At 32.7% G+C, this 12,622-nt stretch overlaps 1 protein-coding gene across 10 annotated transcripts in view; it reads right to left on the bottom strand.

Moving 5' to 3' along the window:
• LOC126727566 (uncharacterized) overlaps positions 1 to 12,622 on the bottom strand; it is a 43,201-nt gene that overhangs the window by 19,011 nt on the left and 11,568 nt on the right. The window contains exons 2-3 of one of the 10 annotated variants that reach the window (XR_007656277.1): positions 6,464 to 6,669; positions 5,645 to 5,950 (exon numbers count right to left, since the gene is read on the bottom strand). The exons of 4 other annotated variants lie outside the window; for them this stretch is intronic. Coding sequence is in view for 4 of the 6 variants with exons in the window: in XM_050433292.1 (XP_050289249.1) it covers positions 6,466 to 6,831 (366 nt within the window). In the remaining 2 variants the exon portion in view is untranslated. Of the gene's footprint in view, positions 1 to 5,644; positions 5,951 to 6,463; positions 6,832 to 12,622 lie in introns of those variants that run through there. 5 more of the 10 variants (XM_050433298.1, XM_050433291.1, XM_050433292.1 and 2 more) reach the window with 5 other exon arrangements.

Raw genomic sequence — 12,622 nt, 5'->3', positions numbered from 1 at the left:
TTTTGTATATGAATTTACTTTCAAGGAATTAAGTACTGGGTATTTTTTTTTTCTTTTGTAAATTTTATATTATCAAGTAAATTATAAATATTTAAAATAGTAATGAGTATGTAGATTGTGGACTGTTGAGTGATTTATCTTTATATATATATATATATATATTTTTTTTTTTGTATAGTACTTTACTTTTAAGAAATCAAATATTGGGTAAATTTTTTTTCCACTTTTTTTTTTTTCATTTGTAAATTTTATATTATTAAATTAATTATAAATATTTAAGATAGTAATTAACATTTAGAGTATGGACTATGGAGTGATTTTTTTTTTTTTTTTTTGTATGGTACTTTACTTTCAAGAAATCAAGTAATTGGCATTTTTTTTTTTACTTTTTTTTTGTAAATTTTATATTATTAAGTGGATTATAAATATTTAAGTAATTTTTTAGGTCCTAAGAGTATTTCAGTCACTTTTTAGGTTACCAGGTCATTTTAGTCATTTTTTTTTTTTGTTTCAATGTCATTTTGGTCAATTTCAAGGTCATGTGGTCATTTTTTTTTTCATCCTAGGGGTATTTTGGTCTCACTTTTAAATTTATTAATTTGGGAGTGAGATCGAGTTGTTTTGGTAATACAATTTATTTCATACAAATACGCACTCACACAGAATAATTTTAATTCATGCATTGATCAATAACTGAAGCAACCAATCCGATGCCAAATACTTTTAACATTTAATAACTATTACATCCATTTTAAAAGGGAATATCTATTCTTCAATTTAAAGAATAGTTATTCCAATGTAATAACTAATCCATGTAATAAAAATGTAACCAAATGACCGAATTGTTATTACACATGAATAACTATTTCATTACATGAGCTATTACAGCATACTAAACGTACCCTTAAAATTTATATAATTGAAATACCAATTTTTTAAAGGAAAATTTATGTAAATTACTCAATTGGCAATATGTGGAACCTAATCCAAAGCCCATTTGGGGAGTTCTCTAATTTCTTCTTGGATCAAAGATGAATTCAAATCCTTTAGCCCATCTTAATGGGCTTTTTTGGAGGCATTGGGCCTATCTTCACAAAACTGTTAAACATTACTTTTTCACTTACTAATAATTACTTACCATATTAGTAGTTTGTAAATTTTTTTGTAAAAAAAAAATTGTATTTCTAGCATTTTACTATTAGTGTTACTGAGGAATAAAGAGGATTTCTATTTGGTAATGGGTCACTAGATTTGTGGGAGCGGTTTTTTTTGTGGTGCTCTTTGGAGAATTTGGTGGGTATATATATATATATATATATTGGCTTGTTGGGGTTTGGCTTGGTATGGTGCATTACCTTTGCAGTGCATGGCATTAGAAGGAAAAAAAAAATTACTATAATTACCCCAAATTTAGATTTTGTGCAATTTGAACTTTGGCCTAGAATGAGAGATACTAGAACTTTTGCATTATATAGGTTTATTTATTTATTTATTTATTTTTTTAAATTTAATAATTTGAGGTAAGGGGATTTGAACTTGATATCTATATGTCTTTGTTAAAAACATTAGGATTAATTAAGCTACATGGTTTTTGGAATTTGCATCTCATGTATTTCAGTTTTGAGGAGATGTAATTTAATCAACATCTACAATTTGATATGACATTAAATATGATGTTATCACATTTATAACATCCTTCTCAAAAAAAAAAAAAAACATTTATAACATGATAAATAGATTTATGAATTATTTTCGTTTTCAATTTTAAAAATAATGCATCAATTATTTTCTAAAAATAGTAAAATTTATATTCAGTATGGTATCAAGTGTTCCATGAAACTAAAAATGCTTTAAAGAGTGCATTATTTGACTTTATATATTATTTGAGAAAAGTTATGGATGAGCTAAAGGCATTTTTTATGAGAAAAGAGAAAAAGTAATTAATGTTTTGACAGTTTTTTCCATTTGTCATTAAAATGATACCAAAACTTTCTTAAAATGGTTTATTAATAATTGCCCTCACATGACTCATATTACATTTATAATGTTATAATGATTACTGAGTATTACAAAGGTAGCAACAACTGCACTACTGATCATTAGAAGGTAACATTAATTCATGCAATTACAAATTATTGTTTAGTGTGTCTTAGCAAAAAACACAAAAAACAAAAAACTCAAGAAGCCTTTAATTTTTTCATTTTTTGATAATTAACTGAGAAAAGACTTTATTAAAACACAAATATAAAACAAAAGGAAATTCTAGGGCTTCTCCTTCTCAATAACATTTGCAAGAAAGAAGCCTTTATTGAAAACAAGAGCTGAGACACCACACATGACACATCCATTTAAAAGATTGCTTTGAAAAAGCAAATTTCTGCCTTCGCAATATTTAAAATGTTCATCAGCAGAGGTTTGAACTTGAACACGGGGATCATCATCAGCTTGCGCTACAACTAAGGCAATCAGAATGGACATTGTTATCATCGCAACTCTCTTCATATAATTTCCATCCATGACATTTTTTTTTTTTTTTTCCTGTATAGAAATTTTCCTTTTTGGTTTTCAAGATGAGCTAAGGCTGTCATTTCTTAGATCTTAATCATTTATGGTGCATGAAATATATGGTTATTTAAATGTGTAATAGTTTAATTTGGAAAAGCCATTTATTCTTATAAAGATGTATAATATTTTAATTTTGAAAGCTATTTATTCTTATAAAGAGTTTTTATTTGCACAATTTAAAAAAAAAAATTAGTTGCTTGAAATGGTGAGTATGATAAAGTATGACGGTGTTTGAGTTGGTACTGGACCATTTAAGAAAAAAAAAAATTTTGAAAGAAAGATGTGATGCTTACGGGAAAGTATGAAAGAGAAATAATGGACAAAAATGACATTTTGAAATCGCCAAAGACAAGGTCAGTTTACATTTGTATTTTCTTCCCAAATTGGAGAGGTTTATTTTTGGTGGCCCGGGTTAAAAATAGCCCGGACCACCAATATTCCCCACCCTTTTCTCTGTACCAAATAATTACAATTTAACCTAGTGGGTTGGCCGGTTGGACACTCGGTCTCAAAGTGGCTGTCTTGAATTTGACTAGGAGTTCTTTAGTTCAAGTTTGGGTACCAGCACTTTGAAAAACTCCTTAGGCCAGTGATTTACCCCGCTATGGGCCCACCTATCGCGAACAGAGACTACTGGTTAAAAGTTTGGAAGAAATACTGTGGGAAACCAAAAATAATAATAATAATAATAATTTGTGTTTTCTCTCTAACTTTCCCATCTCCTTTTCACTTCACCCTCTTTTCACCTCCAACCAATGAACCAAACACATACTTAGGTATAATGAGTTTTTGTAAGGCATACTGTCACAATTACTATTTTACATTTGACAAAAGTTTTTGCTATTTAAATGCATTTTTGGATACTAATAAGGTAAAAATGTCATCTTAGTTTTAATTTTAAAAAAGTGGCATTGAAATAAATTATATTTGAAACCTATTCTAAAGCACTCATAAATTATATTTGAAACCTATTCTAAAGCACTCATGTTGTGGTTCCTCAAAAAAAAGCACTCATGATTTGATTTTTAATGGAATTCCATGGAAAGCTGTGTTCGCTTTCACCATCTAGGCTCTATGGAAACACATAAACAGGGTAGTCTTTGAAAACACTACTCTTAATGCCAACCTTCATAGTATAAGCACAAGGCAAGCAATTCACTATTTCCTCTATACTGAAAAATCTCTGAGAACCAGAAGATTTAGGACAAATGCAGGTTAAGTGGAGTAAGCCCAGGGAGGGATGGTGCTTCTCTAGGGAACCCAAGGAAAGTTGGGGGAGGAGGATTAATTTGTGATCACAGGGGAGCATGGTTGAGAGGTTTCAGTTGAGGCATTGGCTTTACTACAAGTGTAAGGTTGAGCTTTGGGCCCTTAGAGATGGCTTGCTATTGGCAGTCTAGATGGGGATCCTCTATTTAGAAGTTGAACTTGATGCAAGATCTGTTGTGAATATTATTTAGTCTAGATCGATGCCTAACAGAGCTTACTCACCCCTTTTAAATGATTGTAGGTCCCTACTCACCAGATTCCAGCAGGTGCAAGTGAACCATATTTTTGGGGAAGCGAATAGTTGCGCGGATGCGTTAGCTAAGAAGGGATGCTTGCAGCAGGAAACTTTTGTGTTGTTTAACAACCTCCCATCGCCTGATATTTCTTCTTTTGTATCTAACGATGCCAATGGTGTGTACTATGTAAGGTGCTATGCCAATACTATGCCTTTACTGGTGCTGTAGCCTGTAGCTCTTTTCTTTAATGAAGCTCCTTTTCACCCACCAAAAAAAAAAAAAAAAAACACTAGTACGTCTATTCAAATATAATAAGTGTAAATTGACGTATGTATTTTATTATTAGGAGGAGCTAGAATAGAAATTACGGCCACAAGGGTCAATGGGGGGGCATACTTGAATGTTAACTTACAGAGTAAATAAGGTTTTTAAAGTTTAACCCTTCTGTATTTTTTTTTTTTTTGTTGAAAATAACCTTTTTATATTTAAGTGAATATCAGACACATAATACAAAACTTGATAAAATGTTGGTTATGAATTTTCGTTGTATGTCATCACCAAGTCATTTATCAAAACATGTTGACTGTGCAACATTTAACAAAGCTTTAGGAGCACAGTCAGGAGCTTCTTTTAGCAACAGACCTATTCACTTTAATAATTTTGGAAAGTTAAAAACTATTTACCATTGTAGAAATATCATACAAAAGAGAAGCAATTTCACTTCTAGTGTCTTCTCTGAATTCCAAAAGCTATATCAAAGCCAACGATTATGTGCAAAAGAAAATATCTTTGCGTCTCACTTGCAGCAAGTTTTCTTAAAGAAAGCATCATTGGCCAATTTTTTGACAACCAAATTGAACCCTGCCTACACACAGAACCAACCTAACCCATAACATCCAGAACATTGCAGCATCACAAAGTGTATCAAGAACCCATGTACCTCCTTAAACGCAATGCACCAGACTATCAATTTTTGGTAACAAAAGACCATTACATTTTAAAATTTTAGCAATTGAACCTATGTATCCTTTCTTTTCTTTTCTTTTTTCCCTTTTTTTTTTTTTTTTTGGTGGTGGGTGGGGTGTTTTCAATGGACATGCTATGCATCAGTTAGATCCCTCTCTCCACACATTAAATTCAGGAAGGAAGATTATCCAAGGTCTTTGTTACAGCCCTAAGAGTGTATAAATACTGGCACATTCTACAAAAAATCCATATCTATCAATAAACATACTCAAGCTTTTATAGCCAAGAGTCTTGTAGCTCAATGACATTGGCTCTTCTTTAAGAGAATCTAGTTTGAATCCCCCCCCTAACTATCAAGTAATTAATATATATATATATATATATATATATATTTGAGATTTTATAACTTATACATTCATTCCTATAAAAATCACCAACAATATTCATGTCTAGTGTGTGGATCATCATATGTGACGTGATTAAGTGAGCAGACACACGCAAAGTCTTACTTTAGTTCATGTGTTTTGAGCAAAAAACAGAAGCATAAATGCGACTAATAAAGCTGCAAAACTTTTTAGATCGTAAGCATTCAGTAAACAACAGAAGGCTAAAGTTAAATGCCATTGTATAACAGAGTGGCTGAGCATGAAAATTTTCTGTGGTTAATTCATACCGATTCAGCAATATGTTTTGGACTAGATACAGTATCACTCAATTCACAGCCCTTAGTTTCAAAAGGGAATGGTACTACACAAATACATGAAAAGATTAAAATCTCAAAAAGAAGAATGGGTGCTGTTTGATGACAATCATGTACAAAAACCCACTGCCACAAGAGGACATAACATTCCACCAATTCTTCCACCTGAGCTTGCAATTCTGATGCCTGTCGTTCAAACTGAGGTTGGGTATATCTACATTTCATTGAAATAATATAAACATTAAATTCTTGCGACTAATTGAAACATTTTCAAGGATAAACATGATAAGTAACACTAATTAACAAGAGTAAAGATACAAAGAATCTAACATATTTTTCAACTGCCCATGACTCAATTTTCATAAGAATGTCACTTCCGTAGTTTAAAACAATGAGATAAGACAAATTAAAAGCTAAAAAGTTGTAAATGAATGTATAAGACCACTACCAACAAAAACAAAGATGGTAATTCAACTTCAAAGTTAGTTCCTAAACTTTGGCTCATTGAGCGATTTTATTTAGTCCCTGAAATTAAAATTAATTCTAAGACCCCAAGTGATCGATTTTAGTCCCTACCTAACTTAAATTGACGTAATTTAGTCCTAATGAAGCGGTAACATGTTAGTTTTTAGTTTGACCAAGTTATTTAAGGGACCAAAAGCTATCAATTTAAACTTAAAGCAGATTGTACACATTTATCTGGTTTTGCAGGTTAATGTCATCCAACCACTAGCAGGTATTTGTCTCCATCTTCTCTTGGAATTCTGCAAACATGCGAGAGCATTTCTCCCGTAGCTCTTTCCGAGCTATTGCTCTTGGATGTAGCTCCCTTGCTCTCTGCTCCTTCAAATCTTTCATTGTTATAATCCGCTCTTTCAACACCAAAGAAATTTTCTGCTTTAGCCCATCATAATCTACTTCTTCTAGATCCAACTCTTCCATATCTACCCAGATGATTGATCCCTCCAAATCCAATCCTCTCTTCCCCTTAAAATCTTTCATTGCACTAACCTGCTCTTCCAACACGAAAGAAATTTTCTTCAGCTTTAGCTTTTCGTAATCTATTTCTTCTAGATCCAGCTCTTCCACATCCACCTCAACCCGGATTGATCCCACCTTCAATGATCCCTCCTCCTCCTTCAAAGATTTCACTAGCTCCTCTGGCAGGGCTTTCTCCAATGCGTCATTCACGTACGAGTGAAAAGTCAAGTCAATGGTCTCCATCCACTCTCCATGACGCGGCTTAGGTGTTCTCAAAACAAAAGTATCCCAAGGCACGCAAATGTGGAACTTGAGTTCGTTAGAGTCGGCTCCCATTACAAAACGCTCGTAAGTCCTCACAAAGTATTTCGTGGGCTTATCTTCTTCGTCTTCTTCAGAATTTGCTATTTCCATGGAAATAAGATACTTGCTCCAGAAAGGGCTAAGGAAAGTCCAAGTGGCGCCAACAACCCTCACAAGTTTGTAAGACAAATCAAACTTGTGATTCCAATAATCGAGAGAGGATTGAGCCACTTTTCGAGTATTTGGGTGGTTTGTAGCCCCAAATGTCTGTTTGCCTTCAATTGGGTTCCCGAAAGTTGCCTCCAAAATTTGGTGACCTTCGTCGTCAACCGTCTCCATCGGCGTCGCCCACAAGTGCCGACCTTCCACGTGAGCCGTCGTCCACATGTCGCGACCTTCGACGTCAGCCGTCGTCCACAGGTGGCCACCTTCGTCTTCAACCATCACCATCGGCACCGAGAGTGGATAGCGCCACATCTTCCTCTCTCTCTCTCTCTCTCTCTCTCTTTCTCCGATTCTCTCTCTTAAAACTCTAATCTGGCGATTCGATTCTCCCTAACATTGCATCTGTTTCTCTTTATATATATAGAGTATATGATGTCGCGGGAATAAAAGTCGGTTCGGTTCCTATTTAAAAAATAAAAGAGTCGGTTGGGTTGGGCTTTTTTTTTTTTTTTTTTTGGTCTTTTGAGTGCAATACGATGGTCAAATTATTTATTTTTATTTTTTTTAAAATTAAAGTATTTTAATACACATGAAGAGATAAAAGAAATTAATTTAATTGGTCGGCCTCGGTGAATTTTTTTTTTTAATTTTTTTATTTTATATAATTTTTAAAAGTTGAAGGTAGCTGCCCAATGAATATCTTTTTATTCATAATCTAAAATACGAAAATCCTATCATCTATTCAACTTGCTCTCTACTCTCAAATGCAGCTTCCCTATCTTCTTTTCTCAGCCTTCCAACTCCCCTATTTTTTATGGTAGGTGAATTTGCACAAAAGTAAAACTCCAAACCCTCATTAGAACCTTACTCAAGATTACAAAAAACTTTCCGGTGGAAGATTAAAGAAATACTTTAAAAATTGTATTAAATTTTTGCATGTGGCACATTTCATAAAAAATTCTATGTACAACTTGAGGGGAATGTAGGAAATTATAATTTACTTTTTATATCATTGAAGACCAAAAAATCAAGTTAATGATTGCCAAATAAGATAAAATAACATGAATAGTTGCTGGAAAAAGAGTTGTGAGATTGAAGTAACTAATTAAACTATAATTTAAAAATAAAAATATATTTGTCTTTTGTTAGTAATCCACGTTATAAACATATACTCCATTTTAATGTATTATCATATAAAAAATTTGAGGTCAAGAGTCTTATAGCTCAATGACTTGATATCATCTCTTTTATAAGCTCCTCTTGTCCATTGACACTCAAAATTCTTATTCGGTCCACATTGATTCTATGCGGTCCAATTTGTCTTATTCAGTCCTATTTAGTCCATTCTGTCCACTAAATTCTATTCAGTCCAATTCAGTTTTATTTAGTCCTATTCGGTCCATTTAGTCCATATTGGCCCTATTCAGTTTACAATGGTCCTATTCTATTCACTTCGGTCCTATTCGGTCCATTCTGTCCACTTTGATCCACTTCAGTCCTATTCGGGCCATTCAGTCGACTTTGGTCATATTCGGTCCATTTTGTCTACTTTGATTCTATTTGGTCCATGAAGCACAGTGGATCATAATTTTTAAGGTACAATATATCATCACCCTAAATTCTTATGTTTATGTTTTTCTTTTTTTAAGTAATTAATGGTTCAAAACTTGCCGTATGAGTGTAATTTATTGACCAGTGTATTTTGGTCCCTTCATGTGCATATGTTGAGGATCTGGTTAGTTTACTTCTATGGCTTTATATTTTTGCGCATATATATATATATACATGAAAAGTTTTGAGTTGAATTCCATAAATCCCCTCTCGATTTTCTTTTTGTTCAAAGCATGTTTTGGACAAATTTAGTCTCTATGTTTGGTTGGTAGCTAGGGGTGTAAAACAAGACAAGTTGTGAACCTATCAAATTTAATACGTATAGATGCTCATCTAAGCTTGTTCATTAACTAAACGAACTAAGTTTGAGCTCAAGTTTGAAGCTCAGTGACTAGTAAAACCAAACCTAGAAAAAACCTAATTAAGGTCAATTTGATATTTGTCTGAGTACTTGAAAATGATACTTCCACAATTCAATGTTGAAATTTTATTTTACTTAATAAGTACAAACATATTTAATTGAAATAAAACAACAAATGTTGAAACTTTATTGAAGAATTTATTAAGAAATTTCATTAATCTCACCTTTAGTCTATACAAAAAGTGCAAATAATGGGCAGTTTTGTCGAGTAAGGCGGTTCTGGCGAGCATGTACATGATGTACTATGTAAAATAAAAAATTATGTAGTTTTTGTGAGTGGTTCTATAAGTACCTGTTTGTTTGTTTGTTTTTTTTTTTTTTTTTTTTTTTTTTTTTTTTTTTTTTTTTTAAGTAGTTGTTTTAGTTAGGATTGGGGGAAAAAAAATATAAATATATATATATATATATATATATTTTGTCCTTTGAGCAAATTAAGTTTTAAATTTTTTTTTGGGGTATTTGGTATCTTCAATTGTTTTGCAAGGTTAACCACAGTAAATCTGAAAGAGAAGCAACAATAGTACACACTTGATAAGTTTTAATTGAAGCATATGTTAGTACTCACACACTCACAGTCAAGTATTTTAAGTTGTTGGTCTATTTCTGACACTCTCTGTAAATCCTAGAACTTAAGAATATGTTTTCTAACAATATTGAATCATCCTAGAACTTAAGTATTAATAGTCCTTATGGTTGTAATATGTATCTTTCATCTCAGCTACGGTAGGAAAGCTTGGAAGATAGATTTTGCTACTTATTCTTCTTTTTATGCTTAATGAATTTATAGCCTGTTTAGAAGTTTAAAAAAGAAGGGGGAGTAGAGTAGAGTAGAGGGAGGGAGAGTAATTTAATTATCTTGTTTGGAAGTTTTTTAAGGGAGGAGGAGGAGTTTGGAGGGGTTTTAACCACCTCTAACCCCTCATTTTTAATTCCCCCAAATTGGAGAGATTTATAGAGGGAGAGTAGAATAGATAAATTATTGACTAGATAAATTTCCTAATTTACCCTTTCTAAATTAATAATAGACCAATGTTGCAAGTCCATTTTCAAATAGGGGTAAATTTGTCTATTTTAATCATTTCCTCTCCTCTCCATCCTAATTTTTAAAACATCCAAATAAGGGGAAGGGCTAATTACTCTCTTCCCCCTTACTAATTTTAAAAATATTCAAACAAGGTGAAGGGGAACCATTCCCCTCTACTCTCCTCCCCTCTTTTATTTTACATATCCTCTAGGCAATCAATACTTTAAAAGTAAGAACTTAAATAATAAAAGAAATCAAATCTCTGTCTCTCCCCCCTCCTCCCCCCATCCTCTCTCACATATTCAAGCTCTCCTTCTTTTTTTCTCATTTGTGTCCATCTTATTTGATTAGCTTTCGGTTTTTACTTTTTATGCATATTTTTTTAAAACTTTATTTTTCTTATTTTTTTTAAAGTACAAGTATATTTTAAAACAATTTTAAAAAAAATTATTAATAAAAAGTTAAATAAGCTGATCTCTTTCTCTCTGAGGTTCAAACTCTCTAGAGGCTAGAACATGTTAAGTGAAACTAACATCTAGCTAGTATTTGTCATGAGATCTATATTTCCCTTGCTCATACAGTGAAATCTAAACCTAAGTCTACTACCTTTATTTTATTTATTTTTTATTTTTTTTTTATTTTTATAAATGAAATCTAGTCTACTAAACTTGGAATAGAAATAGTCATTTATCGATCTAATTGGAATTCTTGTGTAGGCTTCTCACACATAAATTGTTACTATATGTTTGTTGAAATAGCAAGAAATCCAAGTGGTAAAATAAATCACTAAATAATAACCTCAATAAGTTAACTCTTGCTAGAAAAACTTAGAATCAATGGAACATCTTAATCCAATATAATCAATAATTAATAATTTATGATATGGACCACAAGAGTTAAAAAAGTAGGCTTCTGATAGCTTATATGTATAACATAAAACAATAGGTAAAATCTAACTTATTTTTTAAAAAAACCGAAATTTATATTATTTCAAATAAAACTGATAAAAAAATATTATAAAACCTACAAACAATAAATAATTTAAGGGGGAAAAAAAAACTAACTTAGTTGATTCTACTAACTTACAAGTTACAACATCTTATTAAAATTATGCTCTTTTAAATGTGTGGTGTTAGAGCATTCAGAGCTGGAAATGACATCCTATCCTATTTTACCATCCCAAAAAGCTACTTTATCAATTATACCATACCATTTTACAATACCCCTAGCATCCAAACTTTTATTTTACAATAAAACACATTAAAATAATATAAATTATACAATAAAATATATTTCATTCTCTCTCTAATTTCTGTCTCCCTTCCTCTCTCTCAACCAGTCATCACCCCAGCACAGAAATTCATCCCAAACCCCAAACAAACCTAACACAGAAATTCATCCCAAACCCCAAACAATACATCCACCTCCCAAACCCATCAACCCAACCATCAACAACACAACCACCCACCAATCCACTCAAAACTTTCCAATCATCACCCACCAATCCACCATCAACAACACCACCACCCACTGATCCACCATTAACAACAAAACCACCACCCACCGATCCACCATTAACAATACAACAACCACCCAAACCCAAAACTTTCCAATCACCACTCACCGATCCACAAACCACGGCACCACCCCAATCCACCATCAACAACACAACCACCACCCATCAATACACCACCTTGGCGCCACCCTGATCTACCACATCTGTGACCACATCAAACCCATAAGCTCCACCAAACTATGAGACCCACGAAGGCTTGATTCAAGGGAAAATAGAGAGAGAGAAAAAAAAAAGAAGAGAAAAAAGAAAGGGAAGAGACCTGCCAAAGCCACCAGACCCACACTGCCGCACCGCCTACCTACACCACCGCACCACCTAACCCACGCTGTATGCTTTGAGATACACCAATGCACGGGCACCGATCCACACAGAGAGGGACAAGAGAGGGGGAGGGATTGAATGAGAGAATTAGAACTGAAAAAAGAAGAAAAAAAAAAGAAGAGAAAAAAAAAGAGAGGAGATGAGAGTGACCAGTGAGAGAGAGAGGAGTTGAATTACTAGTTAAAGCAAACAGTAAAAAAGAATAAAATATTAATATTTTGTTTTACAATTGAGCTATAGTGCGATTCTACATTTAGAATCGCATTGTAGCATAATTGCAAATTTTTTTGCAATAGTCAGCTTTTATAAGTTCAAATGGTGTGGGGGGTTTTGGGATTTTATGCTAAATTAAACCAACATATGGCATATGCCATCCCCAATGTGAATGCTCTCACAATGGGAATGCTAAATGCTATATGTTGCCTCTATTTAGCATTTGTCTCTCAAAAAATTTGCAATACTACTACAGTACCATCGTAAATTT

Source organism: Quercus robur, chromosome 5, assembly GCF_932294415.1.
Source record: "Quercus robur chromosome 5, dhQueRobu3.1, whole genome shotgun sequence".
NCBI classification, from domain to species: Eukaryota; Viridiplantae; Streptophyta; class Magnoliopsida; order Fagales; family Fagaceae; genus Quercus; species Quercus robur.
The sequence above is the reverse complement of the archived record's forward strand: the minus strand, read 5'-3'. Positions and strand labels throughout refer to the sequence as shown.